This window comes from Oncorhynchus gorbuscha, linkage group LG19, assembly GCF_021184085.1.
Source record: "Oncorhynchus gorbuscha isolate QuinsamMale2020 ecotype Even-year linkage group LG19, OgorEven_v1.0, whole genome shotgun sequence".
In the NCBI taxonomy this organism is placed as follows: domain Eukaryota; kingdom Metazoa; phylum Chordata; class Actinopteri; order Salmoniformes; family Salmonidae; genus Oncorhynchus; species Oncorhynchus gorbuscha.
The window spans coordinates 40935648-40954695 of NC_060191.1; the positions used below are offsets into that span (position 1 = coordinate 40935648).

The 19048-nt window shown below is 43.6% G+C and overlaps 1 protein-coding gene across 1 annotated transcript in view; it reads right to left on the reverse strand.

The window, feature by feature from the left end:
• Positions 1 to 19048, reverse strand: part of LOC124004817 (serine/threonine-protein kinase SIK3 homolog) — a 54117-nt gene that overhangs the window by 28246 nt on the left and 6823 nt on the right. Inside the window, 8 exon segments of the mRNA XM_046313627.1 lie at positions 1500 to 1634; positions 1766 to 1876; positions 2014 to 2132; positions 2249 to 2372; positions 2793 to 2917; positions 3052 to 3213; positions 3461 to 3524; positions 3751 to 3867. Coding sequence (XP_046169583.1) covers positions 1500 to 1634; positions 1766 to 1876; positions 2014 to 2132; positions 2249 to 2372; positions 2793 to 2917; positions 3052 to 3213; positions 3461 to 3524; positions 3751 to 3867 — 957 coding nt within the window.

The window sequence follows — 19048 nt, forward strand, 5'->3', positions numbered from 1 at the left end:
AACTGACCCATCACCGCAGTACAAAGAGGGCTTGCAATTTAAACCAATCACCGCAGTACAAAAAGAGGGCTTGCAATTTAAACCAATCACTGCATAATATGGTTCAATCAAGCTACACGTCAAACTTTTCCTCATCAAATCGGACAAAATCATTGCATGTTGCCATCCAAAATGTCAGAATTGCTGCCGCAAAATCAAGCATTTTTGCCTGCAAATATCACAAAAAAACAAATATCTTGTTACTGTAAAGCACTAATCTCTAAACGACTAAATTAATAAACTATTAACCTCTTCCATAGACTAAACAAGTGTGAGCTCTGAACTCAGTGTACTAAGTAGTCACATTCGGTTCTGTCTTTTAAAGATTGATACGGGAGTGAATATTCAATCCTGTCAAGTCTTGTACATTTTTCCCTGTACTGTTCTGATCCCGCAACAATTCTATAACCCCGGAACTTTCCTGCCCTGATAAAAATCACACATTTGTACGTGCAGAAATAGCTTCCGTTAGCTGCTCGTCTGTCCCCCCACCGCTCTGAGTGTGAGTAGCCATAATAACTTCTCTGTTTGACTGGTGCTCAGCGCTCAAGAGACAGTTGCCTGCACAAACAGCTATAATAACAACCACATTATGAGATGTTGGCAATGATGGCAGCCCTTCTACTTACCCAGAGTCGATTTCATTCACGGATATGGACTTTGGGCCTCGATTTCAAAACCTTTGCCCTAAACCAGATTAAATGGCTGGAGGTCTTTGGCGCCCTATCGTAGTACCGGCAATCCTCCTCTTCACCTCAGATGGAACAGGTTTAGTTAAATAGGCAAACAATTGGGCTTGACCGGTTAAATTGTCGGTAGTAAAGCAGCTAATGCCGCTTGTTCCGTTCTCCGGTTGGCATTTGATTAAACTGCAGTATTAAAAAAAAATGTTTTTACCTTTAACTAGGCAAGTCAGTTAAAAACGTATTAACAATGATGCCGACATGGGCCAAACCCGGATGAGGCTGGGCCAATTGTGCGCTGCCCTATGGGACTCCCAATCACGGCCGGTTGTGATACAGCCGGTACTAGTGCTGCAAGGTACAAGTGCTGCTGTGACGCCTCAAGCACTGAGATGCAGTGCCTTAGACCGCTGCGCCAATTTGGGAGCCCAAGCCTTCTATTCAGTTCCTTCGTTGTCAAAGACAACTATCAAATTTCACTAAAACATCGCTCTTTCCTTTGAATGGCTCAAAGGGATCTGAGGTAAAGTAGTGACTACCGGAGAAATGCACGAGTGAACCGACGGAATGGGGAGGGGAGAAATACAAAAATACTATTGATCTTTTTCTAAAGTGAACTACATTAGGCCAGTTTGCTCCACAAGTTATATACCTCTGACCCCCAAAAATACACCTAATTGTATAACTAAACCATGATATGGTATCCATTCCATATAATCTTAGTAACCAATCAAATCAGATTCCTTAGAATCTGTAGATCCGAGGGGCAAAGGTTACCTGTACAGCGTTGAGAGTGTAGCCAATGGGGCGGGATGTGGGCGGGGCCACGCGCAGGGTCTTGTGTTTCTTCAGGCGGTCAGAGAGCAGGCTGTAGATGGCGCTGTAGTGATCGTATGCATCAGTGTGCAGAGACTGGAGAGAACGGGCGAGAGAGGGGTGAAACAAGACAACCGTTAGCCAATGGCATTTCATATGCACAACAGTGTTTGTCTACTGCAACAATCTTGTGTCTAGTGTGTGTGTGAGTGTGAGTGTGGTCCCACTTGGAGTGTGCGCTCGCGGTCCAGTCCCATCTCAGACATGGCCATCAGCACCTGCTCGTTGATGAGCTCTGTCTCCCGCTCAGACTTCACCTGCTCACATTCCACTATCAACTGAGAGAGAGAGAGAAAAACAGAAATTCCATTAAAAGGTTGGGTCCATCCTTCATTGAAATCAAAGACAATGGGTCAGAGCAGTCTTGCCAGATCATCCAAAAGCAGCTCGATGGACCCAGAGTTCGGGAACTCACCCTCTCAAACTCTGGGTCGGGGTCTCCCTGCTTCATCCACTTGTTCTTACAGATCTGCTCCATGGAGAGGCGCCTACTGGGCTCCAGCACCAGCATGTGTCGGATCAGGTACTCACAGTCTGTCAGAGAGAACACAGCGTCAGAAGAGCAACACAACTCACAGCAGCCAGTCAGACCCCGTAGAAGACACCATTGTTTCAACTTGCAAGATACTAGTGCTGGCATCGGGTCTCACCTGTGGACATGAAGAAGGGGATGCGGAACTTCCCGCTCAGCACCCGGGCCCTCAGGTTCTGGAGGGTGCTGCCGTCAAACGGCAAGGCACCACACACCAGAACATATAGCACCACGCCCAAACTCTACACACACAGAGACAGAAAATGAGAAAGAGAAAGAGAAAGAGAAAGAGAAAGAGAAGAGAGAGAGAGAGAGAGAGAGAGAGAGAGAGAGAGAGAGAGAGAGAGAGAGAGAGAGAGAGAGAGAGAGAGAGAGAGAGAGAGAGAGAGAGAGAGAGAGAGAGAGAGAGAGAGAGAATGAGGAGGAGTAATCCCTCATAGGTGACTCTCCACCCTTTTCCAAAAGTGGGCATAGACACCCTCGCTGTTGCATTTGAAAGCACTGGATTGGGGTGTAAGTATGGGCTGGAAGGAATGTCGACCAATGTTAAATCTATGCCGGGAAGTGTGAACTGGGATGTAGCCATGGTCCAGTGTAGGCTATGAGGAGTAGCTGTGGTCGATTCTTATAGGAACTAGGATTACTAAGACTAGGACACTGACCCAGATGTCCACTTTGGGTCCGTCGTACTCCTTCCCTTCAAAGAGCTCTGGGGCAGCATAGGGAGGACTCCCACACCAGGTCTTTAGTAGCTGGCCTCTGGAGAACAGGTTACTGAAGCCAAAGTCTTCCATGGACAGAGGGAAGTTCAAAAAAAGAGAGGAGGGAAAAAAAGAGAGGAGATAAGTGAGGGGGGAGGTCAACCTTCTCTTCCCGTGATCAACCCCAACACACTCCTAGAAATCAAATGAAAAACTATACCGGCAATCTTGATGTTGAGATTGTGGTCCAGGAGCAGGTTTTCGGCCTTCAGGTCTCGGTGGACGATGTTGCGGCAGTGGCAGAAGTGGACGGCCGCCACGATCTGCTTGAACTTCCGCCGCGCGTCCTTCTCCGCCATCCTGCCGTGGGCCACCAGGTGGTCTGAACACAGACAGGCGAGAGGCCAAAGTTCAAATTCAGTTAATTTGCCTTTTACAGGGGTTTTGCTTTGCATTTCCCCGAGATCCACCACTTCACATCACATTGAAACAATGACGACGTCAAACGCAGGATCACAGACAAACAGATCGTCACTAGTCAGAGCCATTGACGTAGGTGGTAAACCATACAATTGTGCACAAGTGGAGCATACAAAAAGACAATGGCTCACTACAAAAGACAAACTTACCAAAAATCTCCCCGCCGCTGGCATATTCTGTTACCAGGTAGATCATCCTCTCGGTCTCCATTACCTGATGAGAGAGACAGACATTTGCATTGACAATATAACCGCTTCAGTCAACATCACGAAACATACGGCATCAGCAGTGTGGATCCGGTTTGGGTGAAGTTGCCTGTAGACACTGATCTTGGGTCAGATTTGCATTCTCCATGCAAACGGTTAAGGTTATGGTTGTGGGAAGGGATCCTAGATCTGTACTTAGAGCAAACTCCACCCCAGAGCTGTGATCTACTGACCTGGTAGAGACGAATGATGTGAGGGTGCCTCAGCATCTTCATGATCTGCACCTCCCTGAAGATCTTCTTCAGGTTCTCATCGTCCAGCTGGGTCTTGTCCACTATTTTGATGGCCACCTGAACAGAGACAGAAAGGCAATGGAGTGGGAGTTAGTACAAGATATCTATTGAACCATTTCAAGCGAACCAAAACCATTTGAGCAAAATGACTCATCAATGAGTGACCATTCTGGGACTGTAAAGTCCATGGAGAATAAGAACACCTCCTCCCAGCCGCCCACTGCACTGAGGATAGGAAACTCTGTCACCACTGATAAATCCACTATAATTGAGAATTTCAATAAGCATTTTTCTACGGCTGGCCATGCTTTCCACCTGGCTACCCCTACCCCGGTCAACAGCACTGTACCCCCAACAGCAACTCGCCCAAGCCTTCCCCATTTCTCCTTCTCCCAAATCCAGTCAGCTGATGTTATGAAAGAGCTGCAAAATCTGAACCACTATTAATCAGCCGGGCTAGACAATCTGGACCTTTTCTTTCTAAAAAAGTATCTGCCGAAATTGTTGCAACCCCTATTACTAGCCTGTTCAACCTATTTTGTGTCGTCTGAGATGCCCAAAGATTGGAAAGCAGCTGCGGTCATCCCCCTCTTCAAAGGGGGGGACACTCTTGACTCAAACTGCTACGGACCTATATCTATCCTACCCTGCCTTTCTAAGGTCTTCGAAAGCCAAGTCAACAAACAGATTATCGACCATTTCGAATCACACCGCACCTTCTCCGCTATGCAATCTGGTTTCAGAGCTGGTCATAGATGCACCTCAGCCATGCTCAAGGTCCTAAATAATATCTTAACCGCCATCGATAAGAAACAATACTGTGCAGCCGTATTCATTGACCTGGCCAAGGCTTTCGACTCTGTCAATCACCACATCCTCATCGGCAGACTCGATAGCCTTGGTTTCTCAAATGATTGCCTCGCCTGGTTCACGAACTACTTCTCTGATAGAGTTCAGTGTGTCAAATCGGAGGGCCTGTTGCCCGGGGCTCTGGCAGTCTCTATGGGGGTGCCACAGGGTTCAAATCTTGGGCCAACTCTCTTCTCTGTATACATCAATGATGTCGTTCTTGCTGCTGGTGAGTCTCTGATCCACCTCTACGCAAATGACATTCTGTATACTTCTGGCCCTTCTTTGGACACTATGTTAACAACCCTCCAGATGAGCTTCAATGCCATACAACTCTCCTTCCGTGGCCTCCAACTGTTCTTAAATACAAGTAAAACCAAATGCATGCTCTTCAACCGATCGCTGCCTGCACCTGCCCGCCCGCCCATCCAGCATCACTACTCTGGACGGTTCTGACTTAGAATATGTGGACAACTACAAATACCTAGGTGTCTGGTTAGACTGTAAACTCTCCTTCCAGACTCACATTAAACATCTCCAATCCAAAGTTAAATCTAGAATTGTCTTCCTATGTCGCAACAAAGCATCCTTCACGCATGCTGCCAAACATACCATCGTAAAACCACTAGGCTACCCTGCCGCCCCATCTTGGCCAGGTCACAATTGCAAATGAGAACTCGTTCTCAACTTGCCTACCTGGTTAAATAAAGGTAAATTAAAAATAAATAAAATTAATTCATATCAGATAATCAGACACTTCCTTTGGCTTAGATAAAGAACCACAGAAACACCAACACGGAGACAAAGAAAGCAAATATTCCCACCTCTCTCATCTCACACCATCCGCAAATGGCCAGGGAATTTGCCTTATAGGTTTGAGGAATTAGCCTATCATGTTCATCATATAATAAATAAGACAAGGATTTTATAAATAGCCTAGCGCCTGTCAAAGACCCAACGAGGGGCGCACACCTACAACTAAGCTGAGCCCCCCCCCAGCTAACCTGACATTGACAGAGACCTTAGGGGAGGGGTTAACTATCATAATGGCACTGAAATAACAGGTCAGCGTATACAATCCAGGGGTGTCAAACTCAATTCCTTGAGGGCTACAGCACCTTCAGAAAGTATCCACGTCACTCGACTTTTTCCACATTTTGTTTTGTTACAGCCTGAATTTAAATTGACTTAAATACCCCACAATGTCAAAGTGGAATTATGTTTTTCAAAATTAATAAAAAATGATAATGTTTTAAGTCAATAAGTATTGCACCACTTTGTTCTGGCAAGTCTGAATAAGTGCAGGAATAATAATGTCCTTAGCGACGCACATAATAAGTTGCATGGACTCACTCTTTGTGCAACATGATTTTTTAATGACTACCTCATCTCTGTATCCCACACATACAGATAATTGTACGGTCCCTCAGGCGAGCAGTGGATTTCAAACACAGATTCAACCACAAAGACCAGGGAGGATTTCCAACGCCTCACAAAGAATGGCACCTAATTGGTAGATGGGAAAAAAATATATAATAATCTTGAAAGCAGACATTGAATATCCCTTTGAGCATGGTGAAGTTATTAATTACACTTTCGATGTTGCACCAATACACCCAGTTACCACAAAGATACAGGCATCCTTCCCAAATCAGTTGCCGGAGAGGATTTCAGGGATTTCACCATGAGGTCAATGGTGACTTTCAAACAGTTTGAGTTGAACGGCTGTGATAGGAGAAAACTGAAGATGGATCAACGACATTGTAGTTAGTCCACAATACGAACCTAAATGGGAGTGAAAAGAAAGAAGCCTGTACAGAATAACAAATATTCCAAAACATGCGTCCTGTTTGCAATTAGGCATATGAGGGTGCAGTCAGATACCCAGCGGGTTGAGTGATTCGTTTCTCATCAATCATTTTGAAAGAAATGTATACCTAAGTGGAAATCAACCAATTCCCCATCGTTAACACAATGGAAAGGTCAAATGCTTTATCATCTAAATGTTGAAAGTGCGCGTGGGCAACGGAGAGAAACAACATGGAGCAGTTTGAGGCCATGTGGCAGAGAGTGTTACTGGCACTGGAGATGGTGCTGTGATCAGGTGGTTCTGGGCAGAGTTGATGTTGTGGATGTTTGTGTGCATCTGTATGTTGTCGTTTGTATGTTTTGTATTGTTACTTTTTTTTTTTAACACACACACGTAATACTGCGGGGCGGCAGGGTAGCCTAGTGGTTAGAGCAGTAATCGGAAGGTTGCAAGTTCAAACCCCCGAGCTGACAAGGTACAAATCTGTCGTTCTGCCCCTGAACAGGCAGTTAACCCACTGTTCCTAGGCCGTCATTGAAAATAAGAATTTGTTCTTAACTGACTTGCCTAGTTAAATGAAGGTAAATAAATAAAAACGGCAACAAAAAAAACATTTCACAGCATTTATATTTTTGGCCTGAATACAAAGCATGATGTTTGGGGCAAATCCAATACAACACATTACTGAGTACCACTCTCCATATTTTCAAGTATAGTGGTGGCTGCATCATGTTATGGGTATGCTTGTAATCGTTAAGAACTGTAGAGTTTTTCAGGATAAAAAATAAATAGATGGAGCTAAGCACAGGACAAATCCTACCTGGCTCAGTCTGCTTTCCACCAGACAATGGGAACACAAGGCCGCATCTACAACGGAGTTGCTTACCAAGATGACAGTGAATGTTTGTCTAGGAATGATCAATAATCAACTTGACAGAGCTTGAATAATTTTGAAAAGAATAACAGACAAATATTGTAGAATCCAGGTGTGCAAAGCTCTTAGACTTACCAAGAAAGACTCACAGCTGTAATCGCTGTGTATTGTCTCAGGGGTGTGAATACTTATGTAAATGAATTTCATTTTCAATACATTTGAAAACAATTCTAAAAACATATTTTCACTTTGTAATTAAAGGGTATTGTGTGTAGATGGGTGAGAATGTTTTGATCCATTTTGAATTCAGGCTGTAACACAACAAAATGTGGAATAAGTCAAGGGGTATGAATACTTTTTGAAGGCACTTTGTGTTTTTGCTTGTTTTTGTTATTTCCTTTTGTGTCTAATGAAGACCTAGACAACCAGGTGAGGGGTTCCTAACTAATCAATTACCTTAAATATATCGATCAAGTACAAGGGAGGTGGGAAACCTCGCAAACACACGACCCTCCAGCAATTGAGTTTGACACCTTGCTGATCTAATCAATCCTGATGGTGCTATCTTTTACCACTAACTGTGACGTGTCAGCTCGACGTCAGGTTTTAGGCTAATGAATAAATTAGCCTAACAGTGTAATGCGGTGGTCTGTCGAGAATGAGACGAAAACCTGCTCTCTAAACATCCTTGTGAGCTGGCTTCACATTCTGGGAATAGTGGTAATATCTGATGCTACTCTTCCCCCTCTCTGTTCTTGGCCGAGATAATAGAATGGGGCCATCTGAGAGCAAGCTGCGGACCCATTTCCGGCTAGCGGACAGGAAAAGGAAGAGCCAGGCACATGGTGTTCTAGCACCCCTCCACCCCATTGTGGGTACGAGGCCCAGCATCTGGAGCAGGGACACACTTGAAAAACACACACACAATACACACATTGAACACCACACACAGAACGAAAACCACACACACACAAACACAAATTAACACCACACACACAATGACCACACACACATACATACACACAGAGAGAGAATGAACACCACACTACACACAGAATGAACACCACACACACACACACACACACACACACACACACACACACACACACACACACACACACACACACACACACACACACACACACACACACACACACACACACACACACACACACACACACACACACACACACAGAATGAACACCACACACACAAACTGGTATTACACAGTAAAAACAGAAAAGCCCAAATGAGGGAGAAAGGTCACGGGGCATTGAGTTCACACTCCCGGTCTCACGCAGCAAACCCAAATACTTTGGGAACATCAAGTCCCTCTCCATGCAAATGGACTCAAAATAAGGAAATCGGGCCGAAATCAAAACTGGAAGAGAGAGCTACGCTGGCCTATAAAAGCTGGCGCCTGCAGGATGTTTGAGAGAACATCATTTGGCCTGATAAGCTGAGCACCAATAGAGGAGTTTGGACACACTATCATAATGACTAGCGCAACTCATTTCCTCACACACGCAATTCAGTTCAACAGCCAGTTGTAGTTGGAACTACTGGCTGGTTTATAATGTACAGTTCTAGTTACAGTAATCTACTTGGGAGGGGTGACGTGTCTGGCCTGCATTACTTTGGGAATTTTCCATTGAACGATATGGATACAGAAGAGAGGCGGTTAAGCTGAAGTGTCACATAGCCCCCGCGATCACAGGACTGTTGACCTAACCATAGCACCACGCCACTGCTGAGACGTAGCAACCAGGAACACAATGAACAGGAGAAAGAAATAGGTTTACAACGGCAGCAGATTATTTGGGGCAAGGCGCTCTAAACAACACGACTGTGCTGCTGACAATTACACCAACGGAATGTGGACAAGAGGACTTTTCAAGTTCCATATACAAACGACGACTGTCATCATGAAATTCCTTCCAGGCTTTATATAACAGCGGATGACCGTGGAGAGCTCAGAGAGTCGAATATGAAAAACAAAAAATGTCAATCTGGATATCGAAGACGGATTACAAATGACATTTAAAAAGATAAAATAGAACAAGGAGGTTAACACAAACTAAACGAAACAGACTGGTTTTGTGGATTTAGCCTGGCCTATAATGATATCATGTGGGATACACGTCACAAATCAGTTTGCAAACAACGCAAAGAAATATACCGTTCAAAAGTTCTGGGTCATTTAGAAATGTCCTTGTTTTCCAGGAAAACATACATGAAATGAGTTGCAAAATGAATAGAAATATAGTCAAGACGTTGACAAGGTTATAAATAATGATTTTTAATTGAAATAATAATTGTAAATAATCCAACTTTGCTTTCGTCAAAGAATCCTCCATTTGTAGCAATTACAGCCTTGCAGACCTTTGGCATTCTAGTTGTCAATTTGTTGAGGTAATCTGAAGAGATTTCACCCATGCTTCCTGAAGCACCTTCTACAAGTTGGATTGGCTTGATGGGCACTTACGTACCATACGGTCAAGCTGCTCCCACAACAGCTCAATAGGGTTGAGATCCGGTGACTGTGCTGGCCACTCCATTATAGACAGAGTACCAGCAGCCTGCTTCTTCCCTAAATAGTTATTGCATAGTTTGGAGCTGTACTTTGGGCTATTGTCTTGTTGTAGGAGGAAATTGGCTCCAATTAAGTGCCATCCACAGGGTATGGCATGGCGTTGCAAAATGGAGTGATGGCTTTCCTTCAAGATCCCTTTTACCCTGTAGAAATCTCCCACTTTACCACCACCCCTAGACCATCACATTGCCTCCACCATGCTTGACAGATGGCGTCAAGCACTCCTGAGGCCAGCATCCCAGAGTCGCCTCTTCTCTGTTGACGTTGAGACTGCTGTTTTTCAGGTACTATTTAATGAAGCTGCCAGTTGAGGACTTGTGAAGCGTCTGTTTCTCAAACTAGACACACTAATGTACTTGTCCTCTTGCTCAGTTGTGCACCGGGGCCTCCAACTCCTCATTCTATTCTGGTTAGGGCCAGTTTGCGCTGTTCTGTGAAGGGAGTAGTACATAGCATTGTATGAGATCTTCAGTTTCTTGGCAATTTCTCACATGGAATAGCCTTAACTTCTCTGAACAAGAATAGACTGATGAATTTCAGAAGAAAAGTCTTTGTTTCTGGCCCTTTTGAGCCTGTATTCGAATCCACAAGTGCTGATGCACCAGATACTCAACTAGTCTAAAGAAGGCCGGTTTAATTGCTTCTTTAATTAGCACAACAGTTTTCAGGGTTATCTAATGATCAATTAGCCTTTTAAAATGACACTTGGATTAGCTAACACAACGTGCCATTGGAACACAGGAGTGATGGTTGCTGATAATGGGCCTCTGTACGCCTACGTAAATATTCCATTAAAAATCAGCGGTTTCCAGCTACAATTGTAATTTACAACATTAACAATGTCTACACTGTATTTCTGATCAATTCGATGTTATTTTAATGGACAAAAACAAGGAAATTTCTAAGTGAGCCCAAACTTTTGAACGGTTGTGTATATATATAATTGAGTTAATAAAGCCGCATGCAAACAGGCAGCTCCAAAATGCAGGCGTTTCAGCCTAGCTCAGTGTTTTCTGTGGTTGTGGGGCAGGCTAGCTGAAAATAGGAGCATTGCACCGTGATTGGCTCAACATTGCACCGTGATTGGCTCAGGGACACTATGTCACCCGCCTTTATTTAACCTCTTGCTCCTACCTGGCACGCAGGCGTCCCATCTAGAGCTCTGGAAATGCAAATGCGCTACGCTAAATGCTAATAGTATTAGTTAAAACTCAAACGTTCATTAAAATACACATGCAGGGTATTGAATTAAAGCTACACTCGTTGTGAATCCAGGCAACAAGTCAGATTTTTTAAATGCTTTTCGGCGAAAGCATGAGAAGCTATTATCTGATAGCATGTAACACCCCAAAAGACCAGCAGGGGACGTAAACAAAATAATTAGCATAGTCGGCGCTACACAAACCGCACAAATAAAATATAAAACATTCATTACCTTTGACCATCTTCTTTGTTGGCACTCCTAGATGTCCCATAATCACTATTGGGTCTTTTTTTTCGATTAAATCGGTCCATATATAGCCTAGATATCGATCTATGAAGACTGTGTGATAAATGGAAAAAAATAGCGTTTCATAACGTAACGTCATTTTTTTAACTTCAAAAAGTTGACGATAAACTTTCACAAAACACTTCGAAATACTTTTGTAATGCAACTTTAGGTATTAGTAAACGTTAATAAGCGATCAAATTAATCACGAGACAAAGTGTTTTCTATAGGGGTCCGTCTTAAAATACTGTCCGTGTATTTCTCAACCAAAATATCCGGTCGGAGACCTGAAGAAAAAGCCTGTCTCTTGTTCGTTTGACCAAGAAACAAACAATTGGCAAATGACAAGACTGTTGACATCGTGTGGAAGCTGTAGGTACTGCAACCTCAGCCCTATTTAATGTCTTTCGCCCATAACAATGGGTTGAAGCGGCAGATGGATATATTTTTCCACTTTCAGTGATCAGATTTTCCTGCACTTTTCAATGAAACGCACGTTCTGTTAAAGTCACAGCCGTGATTTAACCAGTTTTATAAACGTCTGAGTGTTTTCTATCCACACATACTAATCATATGCATATACTATATTCCTGGCATGGGTAGCAGGGCGCTGAAATGTTGCGCGATTTTTAACAGAATGTTCGAAAAAGTAGAGGGTCGACTGAAGAGGTTAAGGGTAGACATCAAGAATTTGAGCCCTTTGGGTTCTGCTATAGACTTAGATTATTATTGCCCATCCAAGAAGTCTCAAGGTCATTGGCCACAGATAAAATTACATCAAATCACATTTATCTACAGTAGCTTTGATTGGACTGATCAAGCAGTCATCATCAGTTGTCATCAAGTCGACGATCTACTGGAAAATCCTTTTAAATCCTTGTCAAATTAAGAGAAATAACGAGGATAAATTATAGATAAAACATATCGGTGCTCATTGGCCATGAAGAATACCCAACAAGTTGGAAATCGCAAATTCAACAATGAGTCGTTTGGAAGGAATCTGCAAGCGTTGCAAAGAAACCACTAACATTAGCCTGCTATTCAATGGAATGGCTGTGATCTTCTTTTCCAAGAGTTCTCACCATAAATTCAGAGAATGCCAGACTTTGATGATTGAAGTTTGATGACAAAATTTGCCAACAAAGGACCGCTGTGCCACCTTCACAAGGTGATTCCAAAAATGTATTGTATGCTGCTGCATAAAGGATGTAATATGCCATGGAGATATGTTACTGTAGCTAAGAAAGTAATACTTAGTGTATGTTGTGTAGTAAGCCGTTAGTAGCCCATGTGCCTCACCCTAATCATTTGGTCTATTTTCACCAACGCGGTATTGTAAACACATACGTGACCTGGTGTGTACTTGTTTGGCTACTGTATTGTACAGCTTTGACAGTGCTACTGATTGTAGGTGGTAGAGGTCGACCGATCATGTTTTTTTTTTTTCAACGCCGATACCGATTATATCGGCCATTTCTTTTTATTTATTTATTTATTTGTAATAATGACAACAATACTGAATGAACACTTCTATTTTAACTTAATATATAATACATCAATAAAATCAATTTAGCCTCAAATAAATAATGAAACAAGTTCAATTTGGTTTAAATAATGCAAAAACAAAGTGTTGGAGAAGAAAGCAAAAGTGCAATATGTGCCATGTAAAAAAGCTAAAGTTTATGTTCCTTGCTCAGGAAATAAGACGATACGAAAGCTGGTGGTTCCTTTTAACATGATTCTTCAATATCCCCAAGTAAGAAGTTTTAGGTTGTAGTTATTATAGGAATTATAGGACTATTTCTCTCTATACCATTTGTATTTCATATACCTTTGACTATTGGATGTTCTTATAGGCACTTTAGTATTGCCAATGTAACAGTATAGCTTCCGTCCCCTCCTCGCCCCTAAAAGGGCTCGAACTAGGAACACATTGAAAACAGCCACCCTCGAAGCATCGTTATCCATTGCTCCACAAATTCCACGGCCCTTGCAGAGCAAGGGGAACAACTACTTCAAGGTCTCAGAGCGAGTGCCGTCCCTGATTGAAACACTATTAGCGCGCACCCCGCTAACTAGCTAGCCATTTCACATCGGTTATACCAGCCTAATCTCGGGAGTTGATAGGCTTGAAGTCATAAACAGGTCAATGCTTGAAGCACACGAAAGTGCTTTTTGAATGAATGCTTAAGAGCCTGCTGCTGCCTACCACCGCTCAGTCAGACTGCTCTATCAAATCATAGACTTAATTATAACATAATAACACACAGAAATATGAGCCTTAGGTCATTAATATGGTCAAATCCGGAAACTATCATTTCGAAAACAAAACATTTATTCCTTCAGTGAAATGCGGAACCGTTACGTATTTTATCTAACGGGTGGCATCCCTATGTCTAAATATTGCTGTTACATTGTACAACCTTCAATGTTGTCATAATTATGTACAATTCTGGCAAATTAATTATGGTCTTTGTTAGGAATAAATGGTCTTCACACAGTTCGTCAAGGCGGCCCAAACTGCTGCATCTACCCTGACTGCTTGCACGGAACGCAAGAGAAGTGACACAATTTCCCTAGTTATAAGAAAGTCGTGTTAGCAGGCAATATTAACTAAATATGCAGGTTTAAAAATATATGCTTGTGTATTGATTTTAAAGAAAGGCATTGATGTTTATAGTTAGGTAGGTACATTGGTGCAACGACAGTGCTTTTTTCACAAATGTGCTTGTTAAATCATCACCTGTTTGGAGAAGTAGGCTGTAATTCGATGAGAAATTAACAGGCACCGCATCGATTATAAGCAACGCAGGACACGCTAGATAAACTACTAATATCATCAACCATGTGTAGTTAACTAGTGATTATGTTAAGGTTGATTGTTCTTTATAAGATAAGTTTAATGCTAGCAACTTACCTTGGCTTCTTGTTGCACTCGCGTAACAGGTAGTCAGCCTTGTGGAGGGCAGGTGGTTAGAGCGTTGGACTAGAAAGCGGAAGGTTGCAGGATCGAATCCCTGAGCTGACAAGGTAAAAATCTGTCGTTCTGCCCCTGAACAAGGCAGTTAACCTTCCCACCTAGGTCGTCATTGAAAATAAGAATGTGTTCTTAACTGACTTGCTTAGCTAAATAAAGGTTAAAATTTAAAAAGACGGCCACAATCGGTGTCCAAAAATGCAGATTACCGATTGTTATGAAAACTTGAAATCGGCCCTAATTAAATCAGCCAGTCCGAATAATCAGTCGGCCTCTAGTAGGTGGTTGTGCTTGGCTTGCACATGCAAATTCAGCACACACAATATTCTATAATAGAAGTGTCGGGACTCTGCGGTCGGGACTCTGCGGTCGGGACTCTGCGGTCGGGACTCTGCGGTCGGGACTCTGCGGTCGGGACTCTGCGGTCGGGACTCTGCGGTCGGGACTCTGCGGTCGGGACTCTGCGGTCGGGACTCTGCGGTCGGGACTCTGCGGTCGGGACTCTGCGGTCGGGACTCTGCGGTCGGGACTCTGCGGTCGGGACTCTGCGGTCGGGACTCTGCGGTCGGGACTCTGCGGTCGGGACTCTGCGGTCGGGACTCTGCGGTCGGGACTCTGCGGTCGGGACTCTGCGGTCGGGACTCTGCGGTCGGGACTCTGCGGTCGGGACTCTGCGGTCGGGACTCTGCGGTCGGGACTCTGCGGTCCCTAACAGTTTGTGGGCATTGCTTGTCACCGTTACAGTGCAATTAATGTATTGTTTGGTGGCTTTGCTGGAATGCATCCAACATTTTTTTTTTTGCCCCACCAAGATTTACATGCTAAAAATCGCCACTGGAGATACCAATAAGTAGGGTAACAGCAATGTTCACCCTAAACTGTGCACGTGGCACGTGCAGTAGCCCAAGACTGCCGCCCAGCTCCTGGGCAGAAATATCAGCCCACAGAGAGAAGCATGAGTTTGAACTTCACTCAACTTTCTAGAGCAGTGGTCACCAACCGGTCGATCGCAAACATTTCTGTAAAAAAGAATCCAACAATAAAGACTTGTGTTCCTGTTTGTTTTATTAGTCTCTGGCATCCGATTCAGCTGCTCTGCGTGCCCGGTAGGTGAACTGTTGCTATTTTGAACCATTTCATGTCTCTGGAGGTACAAAACGCTACCTTCCCGGCGGGCCCAGAGAGCAAATCATGTGCACTGTAGGCCTACCGCTGGCCAATCGGGTGGCTCAGATGACTGTCTGCAGTGATGTGGCAGGTATAAAAGAAAGCTACAGCAAAGTTAAGACAGATTTCAAAATGTTTAAAACCGTGAAGAGAGAAAGACTGTCAACAACTACAGCAACGAGATGCTGTTTTTATGACTGAGTTCATGTTTATGTTCTTACTCAGCACTGTCAACACTTTATGTTCAACACTTTTAGAAGCCATAAAATGAGTATTCTTCCCATTTCCACTCTGCACTACAACGAGACCTGCAGTAGTAATTAATAAGTAGTGTATCTATGGGCTTGTGTTGATGTTATTATTATCTTGGGTATTTTTTAATATCAAAGAATATTTCACTTTCTCTGTTCATAGGAGTAACAACGAACTTGTGCATGAGGCAGAAATAATGCAGTGCAACCCGAGTTTCGCCATCATATGGAAGACGGTGTTCCTTTTTGGTCAGTGGAGGACAGGGAGAGCGGAGGGATGTTGAGGCGGACCCTCAGTCTGCTGCTCTCCCATCAGCTGAGACTGACCATCAGATGCAGGCACCATCAGCCCGATAAAATCAAAAGCAAATGATTTAAATGTACGCTCACTCAGCTGTGCTTCACAAGTAATACAACGGAGCTATAACCGGTGTGATCATATAACCTACCTCAAATTTTGAAATAGAATTGTGAAAAAAATCAAATAAAATTGTCCAGAACAACAATGCATTGGCAGGGCAATTCAAGCAAAGCCAATATGAGGTGATAATGTATTGGGCCTATAGCTTACTGCACAAACCTCATTGCTACAGTGGGTAGAATGGCGCCAGAGAGGATGGCTGACGTTTTACGTGCTCCTAACCAACTGTTATTTTGTTAGTTTTTTTTCGCGTTGTTCAACTTAGATTTTAACATCGAAGTGGCTGTAGTGGAGCGGGTCAAGAGTTAAGTTCCACATCATCAACAAACTATGATGGTCCAAACACACCAAGCCAGTTGTGAAGAGGGCACAACAACACATTTTTAACACCTCAGAAGACTGAAAAGATTTGACATTGGTCCCCAGATTCTCAAAATGTTTTACAGCTGCACCAGAGAGCATCCTGACCGGTTGCATCACCGCCTGGTATGGCAACTGCACGGCATATGACCGTAAGGCGCTACAGAGGGTAGTGCGTACGGCCCAGTACATCACTGGGGCCAAGCTTCCTGCCATCAAGGACCTATATAAGGGGCAGTGTCAGAGGAAAGCCAAAAAAATGTCAAAGACACCAATCACCCAAGTCATAGACTGTTCTCTCTGTTACCGCACGGCAAGTGGTGCCGGAGAGCTAAGTCTAGGTCCAATAGGCTTCTAAACAGCTTCTACCACCAAGCCATAAGACTGCTGAACAATTAATCAAGTGGCCAACGGACTATTTACATTGACTGACCCCCACGCTCGCTGTTTATTATCTATGCATAGACACGTCACCCCTACCTACGTGTACAAATGACCTCGACTAACCTGTCCCCTTGCACATCGACTCGGTACCCCCTGTATATAGCCTTGTTATTGTTATTTTGTGTTTTAATACATTTTAGGTTAAGGCTGTAATGCAACAAAATGTGGAAAAGGTCAAAGGGTCTGAATAAATACAATTGTATTGCATTGACACGGACTACTCAGCCCGTACTCTACGCAGATCTGTGCGGCATAAACAATCAGAGCTGCAGTAGCCCTATATGCAAATAGACCCTTGCCATATATGGATCTGTGCCACTTACTTTGAACTGGACTGTGTTTACAGCATGGGCGGTCATGAGTAGATGCGCTTGTTTTGAGATGAAAGCGAGAGCTTCATGTAGCCACGTGTGCACATTTTGTTCATACCCTTTGCTAGTTTCTCTTTAATAATGGAATGGGAATAATAATGCCTTTTATTTTGTAAAGTGGATTCTTGCATCAAACACCTCCTTTTGTTGTTTTTTATACAAAAGTCCCATGGAATGTAGGCCTACATTGAACGTCACACATTGGCTGCAACTGTAGGCTGAATGATAGCTCTTCTATTTCCATGTTAAAATGTTATGGGATTAATTTTCTCCATTGTTTTTTTATGGTAGGCCTACGTTATGATCAAATAGCCACAGTCACCAACATGGCCACTGTTAAAACTAACTTAAAGCAAGTACAGCCTCAGTGTTCACAGAAAACGGACGCTGGAAGTTGCACAGAATTTTCAATGTTCAAGTTTGCACTCGGCAGACTGGAAATTTGCTCAGTGCTGAAAGAAATTTGAAGGAACATTGGCTAACAGGTGAGAGCGTTTTAAAAGACAGCCGTGAACATTCCATCTCAGCTGTCTGCAATGAGAATAGTCAAAGTTATTTAATCTTTACTGCAGTCAATCAGTGAGGCCCAAAGCCGCATGGGCTCAGGAGCAATGCTGACCGACAGAGACCAGCACTGTGTCCTCATCTGAGAGGAGACCAAGACTCCCCCTCCCCCTACACACATAAACATATATTTATTTATTTAACCTTTATTTAACTAGGCAAGTCAGTGAAGAACAAATTCTTATTTACAATGACGGCTTACACCGGCCAAACCCGGACGGCGCTGGGCCAATTGTGTGCCGGCCTATGGGACTCCCAATCACGGCTGGTTGTGATACAGCCTGGATATTCAGTGGGGCAAAAAAGTATTTAGTCAGCCACCAATTGTGCAAGTTCTCCCATTTAAAAAAGATGAGAGGCCTGTAATTTTCATCATAGGTACACATCAACTATGACAGACAAAATGAGGGGGGAAAAAACAAATCCAGACAATCACATTGTAAGATTTTTAATGAATTTATTTGCAAATTATGGTGGAAAATAAGTATTTGGTCACCTACAAACAAGCAAGATTTCTGGCTTTCACAGACCTGTAACTTCTTCTTTAAGAGGCTCCTCTGTCCCACACTCGTTACCTGTATTAATGGCACCTGTTTGAAATTGTTATCAGTATAAAAGACACCTGTCCACAACCTCAAACAGTCACACTCCAAACTCAACTATGGCCAAAACCAAAGAGCTGTCAAACAAACACCAGGAAAAAAAATTGTAGACCTGCACCAGACTGGGAAGACTGAATCTGCAATAGGTAAGCAGCTTGGTTTGAGGAAATCAACTGTGGGAGCAATTATTAGGAAATGGAAGACATACAAGACCACTGATAATCTCCCTCGATCTGGGGCTCCACGCAAGATGTCACCCCGTGGGGTCAAAATGATCACAAGAACGGTGTGCAAAAATCCCAGAACCACACGGGGGGACCTAGTGAATGACCTGCAGAGAGCTGGGACCAAAGTAACAAAGCCTACCATCAGTAACACACTACGCCGCCAGGGACTCAAATCCTGCAGTGCCAGACGTGTCCCCCTGCTTAAGCCAGTACATGTCCAGGCCCGTCTGAAGTTTGCT